At 36.3% G+C, this 19,414-nt stretch overlaps 2 protein-coding genes across 4 annotated transcripts in view; both read left to right on the top strand.

The window, feature by feature from the left end:
* LOC129753866 (23 kDa integral membrane protein-like) overlaps positions 1 to 9,483 on the top strand; it is a 46,684-nt gene extending 37,201 nt beyond the window's left edge. For 2 of the 3 annotated variants that reach the window (XM_055749714.1, XM_055749715.1), the window contains exons 3-5: positions 7,740 to 7,931; positions 8,003 to 8,170; positions 8,256 to 8,700. In XM_055749714.1, coding sequence (XP_055605689.1) covers positions 7,740 to 7,931; positions 8,003 to 8,170; positions 8,256 to 8,513 — 618 coding nt within the window. In that variant the 3' untranslated portion in view covers positions 8,514 to 8,700. Of the gene's footprint in view, positions 1 to 7,739; positions 7,932 to 8,002; positions 8,171 to 8,255; positions 8,701 to 8,749 lie in introns of those variants that run through there. The other variant, XM_055749716.1, reaches the window with a different exon arrangement.
* Positions 9,484 to 14,660: 5,177 nt separating this feature from the next.
* LOC129756732 (uncharacterized) lies at positions 14,661 to 15,629 on the top strand. Its single transcript, XM_055753728.1, has 3 exons — positions 14,661 to 14,767; positions 14,951 to 15,212; positions 15,280 to 15,629. The coding sequence occupies exons 2-3, from the start codon at positions 14,956 to 14,958 to the stop codon at positions 15,518 to 15,520; spliced, it is 498 nt and encodes a 165-aa protein (XP_055609703.1). The 5' UTR covers positions 14,661 to 14,767; positions 14,951 to 14,955; the 3' UTR covers positions 15,521 to 15,629.
* The last annotated feature ends 3,785 nt before the right edge of the window (positions 15,630 to 19,414 follow it).

The following is a 19,414-nucleotide window of genomic DNA, read 5'->3' as shown; positions in this document are numbered from 1 at the left end:
ATCACTTTCAAGGTGCCACCCTGTATAAAATTATTTATTAACAAAAAACTTTCGTCTTTTGTATTGTAAACAACGTTTCGTAAGCCAAATTCATTTTTCGAGTTTTTAAACTATATCAAAAGTCAAGACAAAAAGTTTTTTTTCTGTGAAGCTTTTGGACTACTTGCGTGATTCTTTGCCCTTCGCCGCCGCAAATCAAAGCCCTGCTCACATTTTCACCAACTATTCAATTTCTTCTACCCAAAGCGCTCTAGCTTTGATCTTTCCATCTATAATATTTTCATTTTCTGTCTAAACATTCTACCTTCAATTTTCATAACTCCCCGAAATGCCAAAAATTAAATAAGAATATATCCCAGCGGCGATTAAAATAAGATAACAAAAATAATGCAAGTAATTTTGAGTTTTTATTTAATATCTTTTTAAGTATACTGTGGTGACTGAAGAAGGAATTTCTTATTAATGATTTTTAAACACTCGCGCACGAACTTCTCTTCCCAAAAGACGCCAAAAGAATGACCGTTTTTTTTTTCATTCGATTGCATCATCCTTTCTCCTTGCACACACATTTTCAAGACCATCTCAATAGGATTCATTCTGCTCAATTTCTCACACCCACACTTAATTCGATCAATAAATGCGTTACCGAACCAGAGGCCCAATGATAAATAACATGCCGTGTTGCCAGGGAACGTTTATAAGCATACATTGTTAACAGATTTAAATGTTATTTGAATATTATAATTTATTTTCTATCTAACTGCATATTTATACTCATATCCACCACATATACGATTTACAAACTTAGTACATATTTGAGAAAGTTATTCAAATAGTTGAAACACACAATTTTATCGAACATGTCAAATACATATTTCAACTCAGAAAGGAGATATACTACAAAATATCCAAAATAATGCCAGTTTTCAGTAATTTATAACCTTAAGAGTTCGGCCGAGTTCGTCTAATTTTTCGAGTGGGTTTTGTTGGTCAAATTATTGGCTTTCCATTCATATATAAATTTAACATTAGTTCTGGATAGATTTTTTTGCAAACTAGCAATCAATAATGAGCTTTTTCCTCTAGAAACACTTGAAATTCGAAGAAAAAAAACCCTCAGTTATTGCTGTTTTGTGATCTTTTGTGAAGACATCAAGTCTCTAAACTAATTATTTTAAGAAATATTTTTTTTATTTCCCTTCAGGTAGAAAAATAACTTTTTCTTTCAAGAATTCGATGATAGATCATATACAAATATAGAAGTGTGGTGAAGACCGTTTAGCGTTTGTCCGCAAATAATTTTGATCGCTTTTTAGGTGCGTTTACCCCTGTGTGCGCCCGTAGCTTCCTGATAAGGACCACTTCAAAGGAACTTATATTTCTCGGTAGAAAAACAATGCTGAATAAACTGTTCTGCAGTTTTTTTTTTGGTTCAAGCCAATATTGTTATTTACATGTGTATATGAAAGTTCCACAAAGCGTCTCCTTGTCAGAATTTTTATAGTTTTGGTTATAAGCAAGGGTGGTAAATTTCAGTCAATATCTTTTCTCCTGACCAACGCACTATGGGGCAGTTCCATACAATGAGGCGGCAAAAAGTATGATTAGGTGCTTTAGACTATTTTGTTATTTTTGAAAATTTTGTATGAAAATTACTATTTTAACTAACTTAAAATAAATTCTAACAAAAATTTTGTATAAATAACTTTTAAAGTACGATGCTTGGTGTTATTTTTGACCCACTTTTTATCTCTTTTGAAACCCAGGTTGTGAACTAATTAAACATTAAATGATAAATAACATCAAGACATTTCATGAAACTCAAGAGAAAAATGTGTGAAATGATTGATCAATCATAAAAAACTTTTTTTTTGACAAACCAACATTAATTTTGTTGAATTTCTACTCATTAATGGGTAAAGATTACCCATTTGCTTGATATTGTCAGCTTTATTTGACTATAACTCAAAAAACGGTGCTTTAAGGTGCCTGGAATCTCTTTCATTGTATTTTTAAGACTTTATACCTAGATCTTGATAGTGAAAAGAGTATAGGGAAATGCGGGAATTTTTTTTGGCAAGGCAAGGCATAGAAATATATGAGATTTTTTTTATTTTTTTTCTTCATCATATAAATTTTTCAATTTTTCAAAGTCTGATGCCTGTGCAGGTGCGTTCAGTATTTAAGATAATGAGTTGAAAAACTGGGAATATCTTAGTTAAATATAAAGTTATCAACTAGTAAAAATAACAAAGCGACCGATAAAGTTCAGTTTTTGACTTTTTGCCGCCTCAAACCCCATAGTGCAACGTCTAGTATAGTCAATGTTATCGAAAGAATATCAAAGTCGTCTACCAGTTGAATGACCAAGCTACAATATCAATATCAATATGACATTGTAAGCTTATGTCGCTGACCAAAAATCAGTATCGCATGACATAGACATGCTAAGCAGTATCAAAGTCGGCTGACATTAGCTGTCTGACGCTGATAATTTGCAGCTCTGGTTATAAGTTATGCGAAATTGTTAAGGTTTTGGAACTTAACATAGATTTCTTGTAACAATATTTATGAATTTTTTAGTTCCACTGATCGTATTTGCTCCAAATCTACTCGTTAAATTTAAGTTCAAAAAAAGATAAATGATTCACAAAAAAACCTCAAAATCAACATTGATAAAATTTAAATATCTTGGTATCTTCGCATATGAAATTTCCCAACCATTTTTGACTTTCACACCTACCACAATATTTGTATTGTATTGCACCAACAACACCCACCGAAAGCCAAATGATGTCAGCTTCGCTGAAGTAAGCCAGCGAATCATATCCTGTGCAATTATCTGACTAATGTACCGAATGAATGATTAACGCTGCTAGTCGACAGTAAAATTCAAACCAATGTTCAACGAGTTATCGTCCTAGTATTTTTTTTTATCATGAATGCGTCCAAATCGAAACTTGGAAGCAGAACTTTATCGATGGGTGAAGGCAGACTGATTCCAAACTATTTAGTGTCAGGTTCGTTGACAACTCTTTTTTATGACGACTTTCATCAGCGGCTTGTCGCTCGAAACCGTTATTTTGGCCGAGGCCGAAAGTTTGAAAAAACGCTCCCCGGTGACCAACTTATCTTGGTTGGTCGATATCAGCACAAACTCATATAAACGCCTAGGTTTTTGATACAATGGATGAGAATTTTCTTATCGGAACAAAACGTATTGTACAATCGGGGCATGTCATTCGACTTCCAGCGATAAGTCAGAATCTTTCTTGCGAATCTTGTTTTGAAGTATGAAAATTAATTTCGATATTTTGATCAGACTTCGGGAGCTGTTCAGTTCATTTGAATCGATGACATAAACGTCTTTCATAATCTTTCGTTTTAAAAAATTGATCCAGTGTTGAACTTTTACATTGCATTTTATAATTTGAACAACTGTAAATTGTTCAGATGATAGATTCATTATTGCTTTGGTGCTCTTCGACTATCTATTCAAGAAAGACAGCAAAGAATTTAAACGCCTAAATGTATACTATCAGTAAAATATATTTTCCAACCTAATATTTATCAAACGCCTGTGTTAATGCAAAGATTAAATGGCAAATTCAAAAGTTTAATAAAATCTCCATGACAAATGTTATAACATACTTCGAATTTTGTTTTGTGTTCTGGTGAAAGCAAACAACTAATTTGGTATATACTGCTGTATGAGAAAAATGTCAAAACTGACCGCAATCGCAGCTCAAAGCTCAATTCGACTTCGACGAGTCTAATCAGTCAGCACTCAGTAAGCTGTCATCGATTATTCACCACCAGAGAGCACTCGGGCGCCCAATTGCTGCTAGGTATTCAGTAATTAGGGAGCGAAAAAAAACATCAAATGTTTGCTCCAACAATATGCGGTTTGAGTTGATTGTCAAACCACGTGTGAATCACCCCGTAAAATCCCGATAATTTAGTGGTAGACAATTTGCTTTCCTACACTCACTCACCAACCATAAATACACTAAATGAACACAATTTTTTTTCCTCGCTCATTGCCAAGGCCATATGTTATAAACATTTCTGGAATCGGTGATATATGAGTTTACTACTAGCATTTGTCGCATGTTACAGCTAGTATCCAAAATCATGCGAAGGTGTTTGGAAGGAGGGATAAGAGTCAGGAGAATATTCAGACAAAGGTAGTACACCTGAAATATGGAAACATTGAGCTACCTGGTCGACCCCCGACTGGAACAAACCCTGAGCCGCAAAATGTGAATGATTCTATTTATCATTTACCATTTGTCATCGCTCGGCAGTGGTCGATGCCCGGAAAGCTTTCATGAAAACGAATCGTACTTGGAAACTATTAGATTCAATTGCCCCGTTGTTTGCGCGATCATGTGACCGACCACGGGTTCTATCCGAGATCTTTCTTAATATGTGGGCGGTTGGTTCGCCCGGAAATTGCAACGTAAAATTGAACTTTGACTTGAGGTAGGGTGCAGCAGAACTAAACGAAAGTACTTGACGAGAGCAATTGACTTCAAAAAAACTAAAATTTTTATCGTTGTATGTTCTTCAAGATCGCATTTTCGATGTAGAAAAGTTAACCCATACTTTTAGGTTTTGATCATTTACATAAATCTCAAGAAAGGCACATTTCTTCGAATGCTTCCCAGCATTATTAGGTCATCGAGAGGCAGTTCGGTATCATTGGTGATGTCATGGTTAAGACATTTGTCACAGCAGCCGCTAGCACAGCACAGTGCATCATGAATCGAATGATTGTCGTCCAATTTGGTTCGCAGCGATGGCGGAATTGATAAACAGTCCATACGCAAATGCCCGCACCTTGACCTTAACCCCGGCCATAAGATTCTACAGAACCTGTGAATCAACTGGTTTTTGCATGTAAACCCATAGTTTCTTCAGTTCCTCAACTGTCTTCACTACCTTAGGTCGTTTAAGAAGGTGCTGCTTCATAATCGCCCAGTACTTCTCGATGAGGTGGAGCTCCGGAGTGTTGGGGGGTTTAAAAATTTCGGCACGAAATTGACCTTATTGTCCGCATACCACTTCAGCACGTCCTTGGAGTAGTGGCATGAGGCCAAATACTGGCCAGAAGATTTTTGGGACGTCGTGAGCCTTCAGGAGAGGAAGCAGCCGCTTCTGGAGGCACTCTTTCGTGTACACCTGTCCGTTCATCGTGTCCTGGGTCACTCTCCGCTTCCCACACGTGCAGATGGTTTGCCAAACCAGGAATTTATTCGCAAATCTGGACGCACTCTTCTGAGTGCGGACATGCTCCGCAACGCTGAACTTTTCATTGGCCGTGAAAAACAGGTTGCCGGGGATCTGTTTGACGTCGGCCTTCACAATTTCTGTTCTGCTTCTCGTCGCGATTAGGGGCCTTTTGTTCCTTGAACGTTCGAAGCCCAGCCTTAGTTTTGGCCTTCTGGACAAAACTTCGGCTTAGGTGCAGCTTCTTAGCCACATCCCGAACTGAGACGTTCGGATTTCGGTTGAAGGCCCCAAATACGCGGTTGTGATTTTTGGTGTTGTACTGAATACTTTTTCCTTCACTTCTGGGCTTCCGATCGGTGGTCAATCGTTCCTCGAACCGCTTAATCACTCGCGACACCGTGGAATTCGCGATTACAAACGTTTTAGCGATTGAACGATGCGAGAGATCCTTGTTCTCGTGATGAATGCGCTAGATTTTATCACGCACGAGCTGTTCTTTCGACTACATTTCCGCGAGTTTTGATCACAGGACTTTAAACTTGCAGGATGTAAACAATGCACTATGAACTAAATCCACCCAAATTTTCATTAAATTCTACCCAACGGTTAAAAAGTTAGAGCAATTTCATCGTGGACACCCTTTTTTTTGTTATACATGTCTGTTGACCTCCTCGAAATGCTTTCGTAGTCCCTGATTCATAAAAGTCCAATATTTTTCGATGGGCCTTAGTTCTGGTACCTTCAACTAATTTAGTCGGAAGGGCTCATTTCCTTAATTACAAAAAATGAACCCGTCGTTTGAATAGATTTTCTTCATCTGCGGATGTTCTTTCTATTGGATAATTATAATTCATACCAACACTTAAAATATATTTTGGTTTTTTTAAGTTTAAGGTAATTCTTAAGTCGCCTTTGGGCACTTTATGGATTTTTTCTCCGACGAAATTGAATTTGTTCTCGCCGGAGTCCTTATGTTTCTGTCATAGTTGTTGACTATCACTTATTCTTCAGAATCTCTTGAAGAAGGGCGCTTAAACCACTGACCATACTGACTGGACACTCGATTTCGTTTTCTGGATAATTTTTCCAAAAGTACGCAATGTCGATTCCAGAGTGCGCATCGATCGATTTGAAGAAATGCTATCCCAGTTAGGAAATGCCACCCGACTTTAAAAATAAAACACGCAATTTCTACGATAAAATCGGGCTAAACATGACCGTTTTTCCTACAGGGCATTTTTTGTAAAATTTTTCAGCTTCGCCACCTGCCGTCGGTATTGCGAACCTGCAAAATCTGACAAAAAAAAATTAGACAGAAAATGGTTGAATTTTTGTTCTAAGTGTCATGTCAGTGTGGTCAGTGCTTAAACTATTGCAAACTATTGTATACACTCAGCCGAAAAGGAAACTTTAAATTCACCTGGATTTTCACGTAGGCGCTCATTACGTGAATTTTCGAATGACTTACATGAACCACTTAGGAGCTATTAAAAATTCACTTGATACGTACGTGAAATTCATATAGCCGTTTGCTGGCAATGCAAAGACACATCCAATTTACGTGAAAATCCAGTGATCCGCCAAGTACAAAGGGATTTGGTGCATTCTATGTGATGTTCACGTAGCTCTGAATAACGTATTCACGTAAAATCTATGTGAGAGAGTACAGAACATACTCAATATGGCTTCCATTCAATAGTTGGTGCTGGTAGTTAGAAAAATTACGGATGATGGAGAAGCTGATTTTCCGTAAGTAATAAAAATTTTATATTGTGACCGTTGTTTACATGCATCTTTTCCTTTTCAAATAGAACTTGGAATTGGCCAGCTACGACGGACAGACAACCACCAAAAGGATCATCGAACAAATTTTTGCGACAATATTGTGAAGTGAAATAAGTGAAGTGTAGTGTGATGATTAGTCGAAACAATAAAATGTGTCTGCAAAACCAAAACATTTTTATTAATTTGTTAAGAAAGACTCACTACGTTCATATTACAATATAATCTATGTGAAATGCATGTAGCAGAACGAATCCCTATTCACATACGATCTACGTGAACGGTCACATGGAACTCACCTACAACACATATGAGAATTATGTGAATTCTGTTTGCTACGCGAGCTCTCTTTGCTACCTGAAATTCACGTAGGTTTCACATGATTTTCAGGGTGGCAAAAATCTATGTATATTTTCACGTAGCGGTAATGTGAAAAGTTTTTTCGGTGTAAGCATAAGCCTCGATCAATGATTATGATTGTGTGGGTAAAAAAATAATTTATATAATTCTATAATCTTGATTTTTTGAATCCAAAGATTAAAGACCTGAAGAATTGAACTGAATTGGGGGTGATGAATCTTAATCGGGGTTTCTCCAAAAGTGCTGTACTTTTTGAAATCAAAGGGTTGATTATAAAAAAGCTATTACTAATAAACCTCATCGAAAGTATTGAAGAAAGTACATATTTCTTATCGTTTTCCTTGCTTTCCTTTCCTTTACAGCTCTGCGGTATTGCACTGGTTGTGATCGGAGGCGTGTCCCTGGCCAAGGTTGCCGAATGGCAGGACATCAGCGATGAGCACAACATCGTCGCCCCGTCGATCCTGTTCATCGTTTTCGGCTCGATCGTGTTCATCATTGCCTTCTTCGGATGCTGCGGTGCCATTCGCGAGTCCTACTGCATGACCTCGACCGTGAGTCCCGGAAGTTTCCTTATCTCGTTTTGAAACAGAAGTTTAACCCCTTTTTGTATACTTTTAAACAGTACGGATTCTTCCTGCTGGTGCTGATCGTTGGACAAATCGTCGTTGCCGCCCTGGTATTCATCTACGTCGGTGACGTTTCCGATGCATTCAAGAAAGGATTCGCCAAGGTGTTCGACGAGCGTGACCGCCCAGCCAACGCCGAACTCATCAATACCATCCAGAGCAATGTGAGTACCTGCAACTACCTTCTCATGAAGATTCGACAATTGTCAATTGTCATTTTACGGTTGTTTCACCTGGCTTTTTTTTTAGCTCGAATGCTGCGGTGTTTCTTCTGCCTTGGACTGGGGCGTTTCTATGCCTCAATCGTGCTGCTCAGCAGGAACGGCCCCTGCCTGCGTTCCCTTCCTGACCGGTTGCCAGAAGCGTTTGGGTGAATTCATTGACAGTGCCGGAAACGTGCTCGGATGGGTGTCACTCGGAGTAGCCGCTGTCGAGCTGGTCGGACTCATCTTCGCCTGCTGTTTGGCCAACGGAATCCGCAACCAACAAAGAAGGTCTGCCTATTGATTTGAGATTTAATCTGTAGTATTCGTAACTAACCAAATAGTATGAACGACGACAACTACCTATACTAATACTTCATTCAAAGTAGCTTCAGATCGAAAACGTAAATCGAATATACAGTACCCATTTCACATCATAACAATCTGAAACATAAAACACAGAATAAATGTTGAAATATTCGACCATAAAATGCGTACAATGTTCTAATTTGATCTACCTTATTCTATTCTACTCCACAGATACGCTTAAGCTTGGTGTTGTTGCTTGAATCGGGTTAAAGTATGTTTAATGTTTTATTCTGAATGGAATCGAAAGCTGCACTTCAACAAACCCCTGAACAAAAAGAATCGAGAAAAAAGTGATACAATTGTTTCGATGGATGAAACTCATCCCTCCTCGAACTGTAGATCGGTGTTACGTCCATACCTAATTTTAAACTTTGAAAATCGCAATCCAATGCGTGTTCAAAACGAAACTGTTCGCAGCTATGAAGCGATCTAATTTCGCAAATGAATCATAAATTGCTCGAAAAGTTATTTGGAGAGAAATATTTTTGTACTGTGTAAATTACTTCATTACACAAACTACACATCTCAATCGGAAATTTGTTACATCCACTAAAAACATCCACTCAAGAACGTTAGCATCAGAGAAACTTTTGTCAAATACACAACAATCTGTAAAAAAAACTCAACAAAATGCCTTTACATGTACCTACTTATTATTTCATTTGACATCGTTGTGTGATCAGAAAAAAATCAGGTAAAATATGTTGCGCACAGAATTTTCAAATTTACCTACATTTACATTTGAAGCCGGGCTAGTTGATTTGGAACACCGTTTCAGTTAGGTTGTTGTACGCAAATAAGGCGCCGCATACAAGAAAAAAAAATGAACAAAAGCTAGCACGCAGCAAAAGTTACAAAGTCGTTTATATGTATATGGAAACAAATATATACTTACTTATATAATATTGATATGTATTACACTGTCTGTTTGTGATGTCTCTCTGCTGGGATTGTTTGTCTCTACAATTTGACTATTTTGTCTGTTCTTCTCCCGAGACGATTATATACAAGTATCCGAAAAACCTTGACAGTTATCTTGAAATACAAAAATTTTCCTGTTGAATATACAATATTTTAGTTTCTTGACCATTTAATAATAATTTATTATTTCTTTAATTGCTTTTGTCCGTCCATTTTGGTATTTGAGTTTGTTGGAAATAGGCCTTAATGTATGTAGCTGTGTTGTCTCCATGTAAAAGTACTTTGAAAATGCTTCTTTTAATAGAACGATAAACGTTTTGAAGACTCTGTCCTTTCCTAAATTGCTTTATAACGTTCCGAAATCGTTAAAACGTCTTATAGCTAAATGCTCTGAATACAAAATTATTGGCCCAACTCTGCTCACAACGTGACACGGATTTTTTTTTCATCAGTATGTTTTTGATAACTTCATCTTAACCTCCGATAAAACATATGCCGAATTTTCCGAAACATAAATTCTTTAGAAGCAAATATATCTTGTTGTTGTGGTTGAAGTTAATTATTACTTTTACACATAATATTTTTGACGGAATCATAATAAAATATTTTTCAGAAAAAAAGTGGAATTCCTCAAAGGTTTGTAGCTACTTGCGGTCGTCAAAAACGAACAATAATTGCATGCTGAACGGAAGGATATTACAAGTAGGATCGTTGACCCTGGGGTCAAATCAATATGGGATTAGCAATGGCTCTAGAGAAGTGTCTCAGGAGCCACTTTTCCTTCGACAGCCATAGTTAAATGACATTCGAATAGAAACGACTATGGCAACCAAAGTTTGTTCGGCAATTGGTCCTGTGTTTTTACGAAAAAAAGTATGACTATCTGTGATTTACCTAAAAATTCTTCCACGCTACTTCCATTCATTTAATTGAAAAACCAGACAAAATTGTTTGTTAGTAAGTTTTGTTTATTTTTAGAGACTTTAAATTTTGAATACATTCGCCTCTTTTGAATAAGAAAAATAATTACATTTCAAGATTTGGTAATACTACTGAACATCAAGCTTGACTCAGTAAGTCTGTTGATCTTAAAAAATCTGGTATCTTTTCTTCGGTTTCCTTGTCGTTGGCAAGGATGTTTCGTATTCCGTTTGGCAGGTGACTCACAGAAAGCTGATTTTCATAAGCAAACGGAAAATAATAAAAAGGTAAAATTTACCGAGACAGCAAAGGTGAATGCTCGGAAAAGCCAAAAAGGTAACTTCTACCTATTCGAGTTTCACACCTCACAGCGAGGTAAAATATACCTGAAACGAAGAATGAAAAAAGGTACAATTCACCGAGAAAAAATGTGAATCCAAAAAAGGTAAATTTCACCTCGTAGCGAGGTGAAGTTCACCTGAATTGAGCTGAATAAAAAAGTATTATCCACCTAGAAAGAAAGGTAAATCCAAATAAGGTAAAACTTACCTCGTAGCGAGGTGAAGTTGACCTGGATTGAGCTAAACAAAACGGTACAAATCATCTCGAAAAAAGGTAACTATTTGACGAATCCGTTTATTGAGGTAAAGCTGTTTTGCCGTTTAGGAACAAGTTCTGCTTCGTGCACAATATGTGAAAATCGGAACAAAATGGTAAGTGTTTTCTTAGATTTCATTTAGTTGTGCTGGTTCTCTTCATAATACTTTGCTTTTGTTTCAGATCGCACAGAGCTTCGTGTTGTATTCCCGTCAGCCTTCAGATATTATTCCGGACAAGCCGGACCTGACAAGCTTGGCGAACAAAGGACTTGCCTCAACAATTTTTTAAAGAACACGGTGATATATTTCAAAAATAAATATTAGGTAAAAGTCCCTATTTATTTCAAATAAATACCAATTTTTTCATGAATTGTTTTTTTTTTAAATTAATTATTATTGAAGAAACCAATCAAACAAACAAGCATTTCACTTTTAAATCAGTGAATGGGAAAACGGTATTATTCACTATTTTGCTAGGTGAATGAGAAAATGGTAAAATTTACCTTTTTGCTAGGTGAATTGAAAAAAGGTAAAATTTTCCTTTTTGCTACACGGAAAATAATAAAAAGGTAAAATTTACCGAGACAGCAAAGGTGAACGCTCGCAAAAGCCAAAAAGGTAACTTCTACCTTTTCGAGGTGAAACTCACCTCACAGCGAGGTAAAATATACCTGAAACGAAGAATGAAAAAAGGTACAATTCACCGAGAAAAAATGTGAATCCAAAAAAGGTAAATTTTACCTCGTAGCAAGGTGAAGTTCACCTGAATTGAGCTGAATCAAAAAGTATAATCCACCTAGAAAGAAAGGTAAATCCAAATAAGGTAAAACTTACCTCGTAGCGAGGTGAAGTTGACCTGGATTGAGCTAAACAAATCGGTACAAATCATCTCGAAAAAAAGTAACTATTTGACGAATCCGTTTATTGAGGTTAAGCTGTTTTGCCGTTTAGGAACAAGTTTTGCTTCGTGCACAATATGTGAAAATCGGAACAAAATGGTAAGTGTTTTCTAAGATTTCATTTAGTTGTGCTTGTTCTCTTCATAATACTTTGCTTTTGTTTCAGATCGGCCCAAAGAGCTTCGTGTTGTATTCCCGTCAGCCTTCAGATATTATTCCGGAAAAGCCGGACCTGACAAGCTTGGCGAACAAAGGACTTGCCTCAACATTTTTTGAAGAACACGGTGATATATTTCAAAAATAAATATTAGGTAACAGTCCTTATTTATTTCAAATAAATACCATTTTTCATGAATTGTGTTTTTTTTTTTAAATTAATTTAATTGAAGAAACCAATCAAACAAACTAGCATTTACCTTTTAAATCAGTGAATGGGAAAACGGTATTATTTACTATTTAGCTAGGTGAATGAGAAAATGGTAAAATCTACCTTTTTGCTAGGTGAATTGAAAAAAGATAAAATTTACCTTTTTGCTAGGTGAATGAAAAAAAGGTAAAATTTACCTCGAAAGAGGGGTGGAAAAAATTCACCTCGCAAAAAGGTAAATTTTACCTTTTTTTTATTTTCCGTGTAGGTGAATGAAAAAAAGGCAAAATTTACCAAATTTACCTCGAAAGAGGGGTGGAAAAAATTCACCTCGCAAAAAGGTAAATTTTACCTTTTTTTTATTTTCCGTGCAGGACAGTCTGTAAGGATGTGCTCGACCGTCAGGTAAATGTTGCAAATATCGCCTATGGGTTGTTGATTTGCTCATCCTGTGTAGTGACTGTGGGTGACTTTGGTATATCATATGATCCACAAGCATTCTCAAAAGTACTCGCTGCTCTCTTCGACAGTCTCGGTGTTCCCATCTCGAAATAGTTCCCTTGATCTTCCTTGCAAATCGGTCCCTCTCCAGATTCCATGACGATTCCCATGGATGCTTCGCTAAGTTGTCAATCCATTTCTTAAGATCATCTTTAGGGACGTCTGTTTTCCAAAAAACTATTATTAATATCCGGCGCCGGTTAATGACTAAATTTTTCATTTTATATTTTAATTGAGTAAAATCAATTTAAATTTACAATTATCATATTTTTTAAATTTAAAGTTAGAGATCCAAACTTTTATAAGAAATTAAGCTCTGTGTTTTGTTCTGTGATGAAAACTCGCTTAAAATTCTATGAATTTAAAGATTTTCTGTGATTTCGGCATCCTTGAACTCGTAACTCTACAGAAAAAAAAATCTAAGATTATCTTACGACAGTTGGTTTCCCTTAAAATCTTCAGCTTCTTTCTCAAATTGAATTCAGATTTCGAAAAAAATTATTCTTCACTGTTTGTCAAAAAAATCACTCAGTTGACAACCAGTGCTTTATATATTTCCGAACAAGAATAAACCTCAAATAAATTTGAACATAAAAATCAAGGAAATACATAGTAAAGAAACAAAAATCTTATTAAATTCCAAACTTTTAGAGTAAATCAGAATTGTTTAAACATATATGCATAGATGTGCATGTCCTTTCGTAATATTCAGTCGGCTTATTTCAATTTTTGGGCTGTTTTTTCCCAAAGTTGTTTCTTAACTTTTCAGCGGGTAATAGTTTAATTCAAAGCTCAATTCGAGTTTATCAAGTTTTCGGTGAAGCAATTGCAAGGTTGAGAGTTTATGTAAACATGAATAGTTTTATTTGAAATTCTAGGTGAAACGTAAATTTTAATTTAAGTACGGTAGTTGGATAAGCAATCTGTAAGTTGACAATTTTCTTAAAATTTTAAGTTACGCTTATAACTATCGGTTGAAGTTCTAGGATCAGCTGCAGTTAACTTCCGAGTTGCAACTAGCCCAGTGGTGTGGAGGTCTAATGAATAAATCTGGGCAGGCTCTACATATCATAAGGGCGCAATTTTCTAAAAAGTCAAACTATTTCTGGATAAGAGGTTTTTGCACCAACAATAAAAATGGAAATCCTGGCGATATAGAGGTATTAAATTCTGTGGATAAGTTTTACGTTCAATTGAGTTTAAAATATAAACAAATATTTGTAGCTACCACCCGAACCCACGACGTGTTGCATGTCCGGGTGCCAGAACTGCGTGTGGATAAAGTACGCCAGCGATTTGGCGAAACTTCTCGATGGCGGAAGCGAAGAAGCTCGAGAAATTGTGCTGAAGAAAATATCTGATCCCAGTTTGCAAATGTTTCTGCGGTTGGAGTTGGAACATTTGGAAAAGTTTACTGAGAAGCCACGAAGCGATTCGTAACGGGGTATAATATAACTAGGCGACCATGCGTGTAGATAAGAATGTAAAATAAATTTAGTTAATACTTACAATTAACCAAAAGCCTTTATGATGTTATCCAAATTTAACAGAACTAAGATTCCTGTGGTATCGATAAAAAATTCTTTCAAAATGCAACGGTAATTTTCACATGGCATCATTATGATTCTAGTATACGTCTCAACTTTTCTTGTATCATAGCCGACAGAAGCCTCTAGTTTACATCGGCGCTGGTGAACTGGCAACAAAACACAGACTTCCGACAATCTAGTACTTCACTTTCCTTTGTCGGAAGTCCGGACTTCCGGAGTAAAATTTAGTGCTGGCGCGTTAATATTTATAGTTGTTGAATCAAATTTTTTTTTTAGAAAATGATTTTTCTCCGTGCATTTTTTTTTTAATTTTTACCCATTTCCGATTGAATTCATGTGAGCGTGCATTGTGACATTTCTTCAAAAATTCAAAACATTGCATCGAAACATTCGCATCGTTACGTAAAATTACCATCTTCCTTTAGGATTCGGTAAGTTAATCGTCTTTAACAGTATTTTCATGCATTATTATCTGTTTATTAGAATGTCACAATTTGCAATGAAGCCGTAGGCTTTGGTTTCATCATCAAATTGTTTAAAAGTGTCAGGCAACCACCCATCTTCCGCGATCGGTTGTTTTGTTTTCGTTAGCTTATTTTTTCCTTTATCGGTAGGCAAGATGAGTATCCTGAAGAGCGGATACTATGACCAGCCCGAGGGCTCGGACCTGTTCGGGAAGATGGTAGCCACCAACAAGTACGCTCTGGCCGCCGGTCTGGGCTGGTCTTCGATCGAGGTACTGATGATTTCCAAACCGAAAGGCGTCATCCCTTCATTGGGACGGTACGTCTACTTCACCGGTCCATTCATGGGCATGGCGTCGGCTTTTACCGTCGGAACCTACGCCGCCAACAAGCTTCGCGGCAAGGATGATTCGTGAGTGCTTCTCAATTTACACTGTGTTAAGAAAAAAAAATGATCCTTTTCTAAATTCTCTCAATAGCTGGAACTACGTTCTCGGTGGATACATGGCCGGCGGCGTGTACGGTGCCTGGAGACGCAGCGTTGTGGCCGGTATGGTGATGGGACTGTTCTTCAGCATTGCCGGTGCCGTCAAGAAACACTCCATCCAGGAGGGATGGGAATTTTTCCCGGCAATTACAAACCATCAGGTCAGTACTCTGAATCCCAATCGGTATGATTTCACGCTGACGCAAGAACGGGAACGAGGCTGGACCAAGTAAACGACCAGTCAACTGTGTGTTAAGAAGGCGGCGGCGTTTGCTTGTTTTCTATAAGATTCAATTCGAACCTAGGCAAGTGGATAGAGATATTAAACGGTTGTACAAAGGATATGCTGAATTTGTCGACCAATCTTTGATCCGAATTCCACTTGTTATTTTACCAAAAATTAATACCATTAATTTGTCTCCAGTTTCCATAAAGCGTAAATTTTCTGATATTAATCAAGGTAAGGTTCAAAGTTACTCATTTGATATTTTCTTTTATGCGGCAGCTTGTGCCAAATCACAGGGCCCTTTCGAGGACAAAACTTCTCACCACGGAGGAAAGCTAGGTACATGAATTAGGAAAGAGTTGGACGAGACCATAATACTCCAGAGAAACTAAGCACTGGCACTCAATTGAACACTGGTTGCTCCATGATAGGTTAAGGTTAATAAATCCAGGGTTTCTCTCAGGAGTAAAAAAAGACGTGTAGTTCGGTTGCAGGTCCACAGGAAAGGAGGACGATCGTTTTTTATTATTTTCTTCATCAACTCTTGCAACTTGTTTTCATTTTCTAATATTGGTATCTATGTCACTTGCCCAAACACTCGATCAACGAGGGGTTTTATAAATTTTCATTTTAATTTAAAAATTCACTACAATACCTTTCCGTTCAAATTAATAATAACAATAATTCAATAATAATAGAGTTTTTACAAAATTCACTGTTTTTAAATTTCTTCAATTGGAATTCATTTGTGGTATACAAAACTGTTATCAATTTTCTTTTTCTTCACTCTTTGCGATCTTCGAAGTTGTAATGTTGCGGTGACCGTTTGATCTGACGTTCCAGGTCCGGTGGAATCCTTATTTTGTATGCCAGAATTGTGTTTTTCTTCGAACCCATAGAATGGCTCGTCTTCAGATTCCACTCGTACTCGTTTTGTTCCTCGGGGATGGTCCATCTCGTCAATTTGTCCTTCTTGGTTTTCATCATGCATTCGAAACGCAACATTTCGTCCAGTTCCAGATTTCGGTATCAACTTAATCTGCCCCCTGTGGGCCGAGATTGGTTGAGCTGCTAGCGCAATCTGCAACATATTTTTAGAAATATGTTTAATAAAAATAGCTTCGGTCCAACGCTGAAATTCGTGAATTTTTGGATTGCGATATAAAACCTTGTCTCCCATGACTAACTGTTTAAAGGGATCATTATGATCATTTAAGCAGGTATCTATATGTTTACTTTTATCATCCACAGGTTTGCTAAGCTGTTTTTTGAAATTTGAATTTGGGTTCACTAAATCCAATAAAGTTTTTGGTTTGAATTTGAAAATTTTTTTCACTTGGAAACGTACCATCAGATGGCAAACAAATGTTTCGATAATTAAATAAAAACAGATTTAATCTATCATCAATGTTAATATTTACATATTCATGATCCATGAAAAACTTTTTCATGACTTCCTTAGCCACTCTAACTAATCTTTCTGCCTGCCCGTTGCTTTGAGGGTGGTAGGGCGGACTTTTCATCACTTGAATACCTTGCCTTTCAAGAAACCGTATGAAATATTGGGAATTGAAAGGAGGTCCATTGTCAGAGACTATTACGTCAGGAAGTCCGAATCGTGAAAAATACCCATTCAATATTTTAATAACTTTTTCGGCTTCAGTGCCATTTTTCATAATTTCAATTTCCAACCATTTAGAATAGCTATCCACAATTAACAAAAAGACGTTTTTGTTAAAGTGGAAAAAATCTAAATGCACTCTACTGAAAGGTCGTTTGGTTGGAATCCATTCTCCAGTTATATTTTGATACGGAACTATAGTCGTTTTTAAGCATACATCACAATTTTTAACATAAGACTCAATGTCCTCATTTATGCCAAACCAATAAACACTTCTACGAGCCATTTGTTTCATTTTAACAATTCCACTGTGGTTTAAGTGGAGCATTTTCAAAATTTTTAAATGCAACGATAAAGGTATTATTACCCTATCCTTAAACAATAGACAACCATCTATTTCCTCCAAGTCATGAGAATTTGAATACACATTCAAAAAACATTTGTTCATGTGTTCTGGCCATCCATATTTCATATAAAATTTTATTTGCTGTAAAAATTTATCGGTTTTTGTTTCCATTGCGATCTTAGTAAAATCTAACGGTAGCTCCATCGAAAAATTGAGACTCTTGATACAATTTTCATCCAACTTTTTTGGTACCTCTTCTGGGAGCGGAAATCTTGAACAGAAGTCCGCGTTTCCCATTTTGTTGGATGGTCTGTAAGAAATATCATATTCATAAATTGACAATTCCATTATGTAACGCTGAAGTCTTGTAACCGAAATAGAATTTCGCCCAGTCTTTCCCAAGATTCCCAATAATGGTTTATGGTCGGTAAATATTGTGAATTTTTGTCCATAAAGGAACTTATGAAATTTTTTAACTGTAGACACTACTGCCAAAGCTTCTAAATGGAGAATGGGATAGGATTTTTGTGCAGAATTTAACGAAAACGATGTAAACCAAATAGGATGTTCTTTACCATCAATAACATGGGATATCACTCCTCCCAAACCATAGGACGAAGCATCAGTTGTGACCACAATCGGTTTCAAAGGATCATAAAAAGTCAAAAAATTTGCTTTTAATAAATTTGATTTGCTTTCTTGGAATGCTTTATCACATGCACTAGTCCAAACAAATTTATTGTTTTTTTGCAACAGTTTGTATAATGGATTTAACACCGAAGATAAATTGGGTAAAAATTTCCCATAATAATTAATAAGCCCTAGATATGCTTTTAATTCTGTAACGGTTTTTGGAATTTTTGCTTTTTGTATTGTTGAAACTTTTTCAGGATTCGGCATAAGCCCTTTACTCGTTAAAATGTGTCCCAAATATGGTAGATTGTCTACAAAAAATTAGCATTTCTTTACATTTATTTTAATGTTCGATTCCAACAATCGATCTAAAACCAATTTCAACTTTTTCTTGCAATCCTCATGATTTATTCCAGCAATTAGAACGTCGTCTAAATAAACAAATACATGGTCCAGTCCTTTCAATATAGTTTCCATAATTTGCTGGAACAAAGAAGCAGAAGAAGAAGCTCCTTGTGGTAGACGATTATAAGTATACAGCCCCTTCATTGTATTTATTACCATGAATTTTCTTGATTTTTCAGTAAGTTGTAATTGCGTGTACGCCGTAGCCAGATCCAATGAACAAAACACCTTACATCCAGATAAAGACGAGAAAACATCCTGTGCAGATGGTAAAGGATATTTATTTGGAATAAGTGCTTTGTTGATTGATGCTTTACAATCTATTACCATTCGTATATTGTTATCTTTTTTCATTATAATCACTACAGGTGAAGCCCAAAGGCTCGTTTTTATTGGTGTTATAATACCATCCCTTTCTAGCATTTCAAGATGCTCAACCAATTTCTCACGAAGCCTATAAGGAACCTCATAAGCTTTTCTAAAAATGGGTTTACTTTCCATCAATACAAGTTCTGCTTCATAGCCATTTATGGGAGTAGACAAATCATTGTTAAAAATTAAACTATATTTGTTTTTCAAATCATTTAAATTTTGATCGTCAGTTGTCAAATTGTTAATTGTAAAAATATTTGTAAGTTTTTTTCTCCAGCCTTCGCAAATCACATCCAACCAATCTCTCCCGATTAAAGGAAGAAATTGATGATTGGTGTTCAAAATAATTAAACTCATTAAAAATTGTTTTTCGTTCACATAAATGTTCACCAGAGCTTTACCATAAATTTCTAGAGTTGATCCATTTATTACAACAAGTTTTCTGTTACTTTTAGTCAAAGAAACGTGACCCATGAACTTACAAAAGTCAGATTTGCTCATGACTGAAACCGCTGAACCACTGT

The sequence above is a fragment of the Uranotaenia lowii genome, chromosome 3 (assembly GCF_029784155.1).
Source record: "Uranotaenia lowii strain MFRU-FL chromosome 3, ASM2978415v1, whole genome shotgun sequence".
Lineage (NCBI taxonomy): Eukaryota > Metazoa > Arthropoda > Insecta > Diptera > Culicidae > Uranotaenia > Uranotaenia lowii.
This window is presented reverse-complemented; position numbering and strand designations above follow the sequence as displayed.

Bases quoted from the DNA above. Each gene is read 5' to 3' on its own strand.
- LOC129756732 (XM_055753728.1), top strand. From the start codon at position 14,956: ATGAGTATCCTGAAGAGCGGATACTATGACCAGCCCGAGGGCTCGGAC. The intron at 15,213-15,279 runs GTGAGTGCTTCT...TTCTCTCAATAG, and splicing joins CTTCGCGGCAAGGATGATTC to CTGGAACTACGTTCTCGGTG.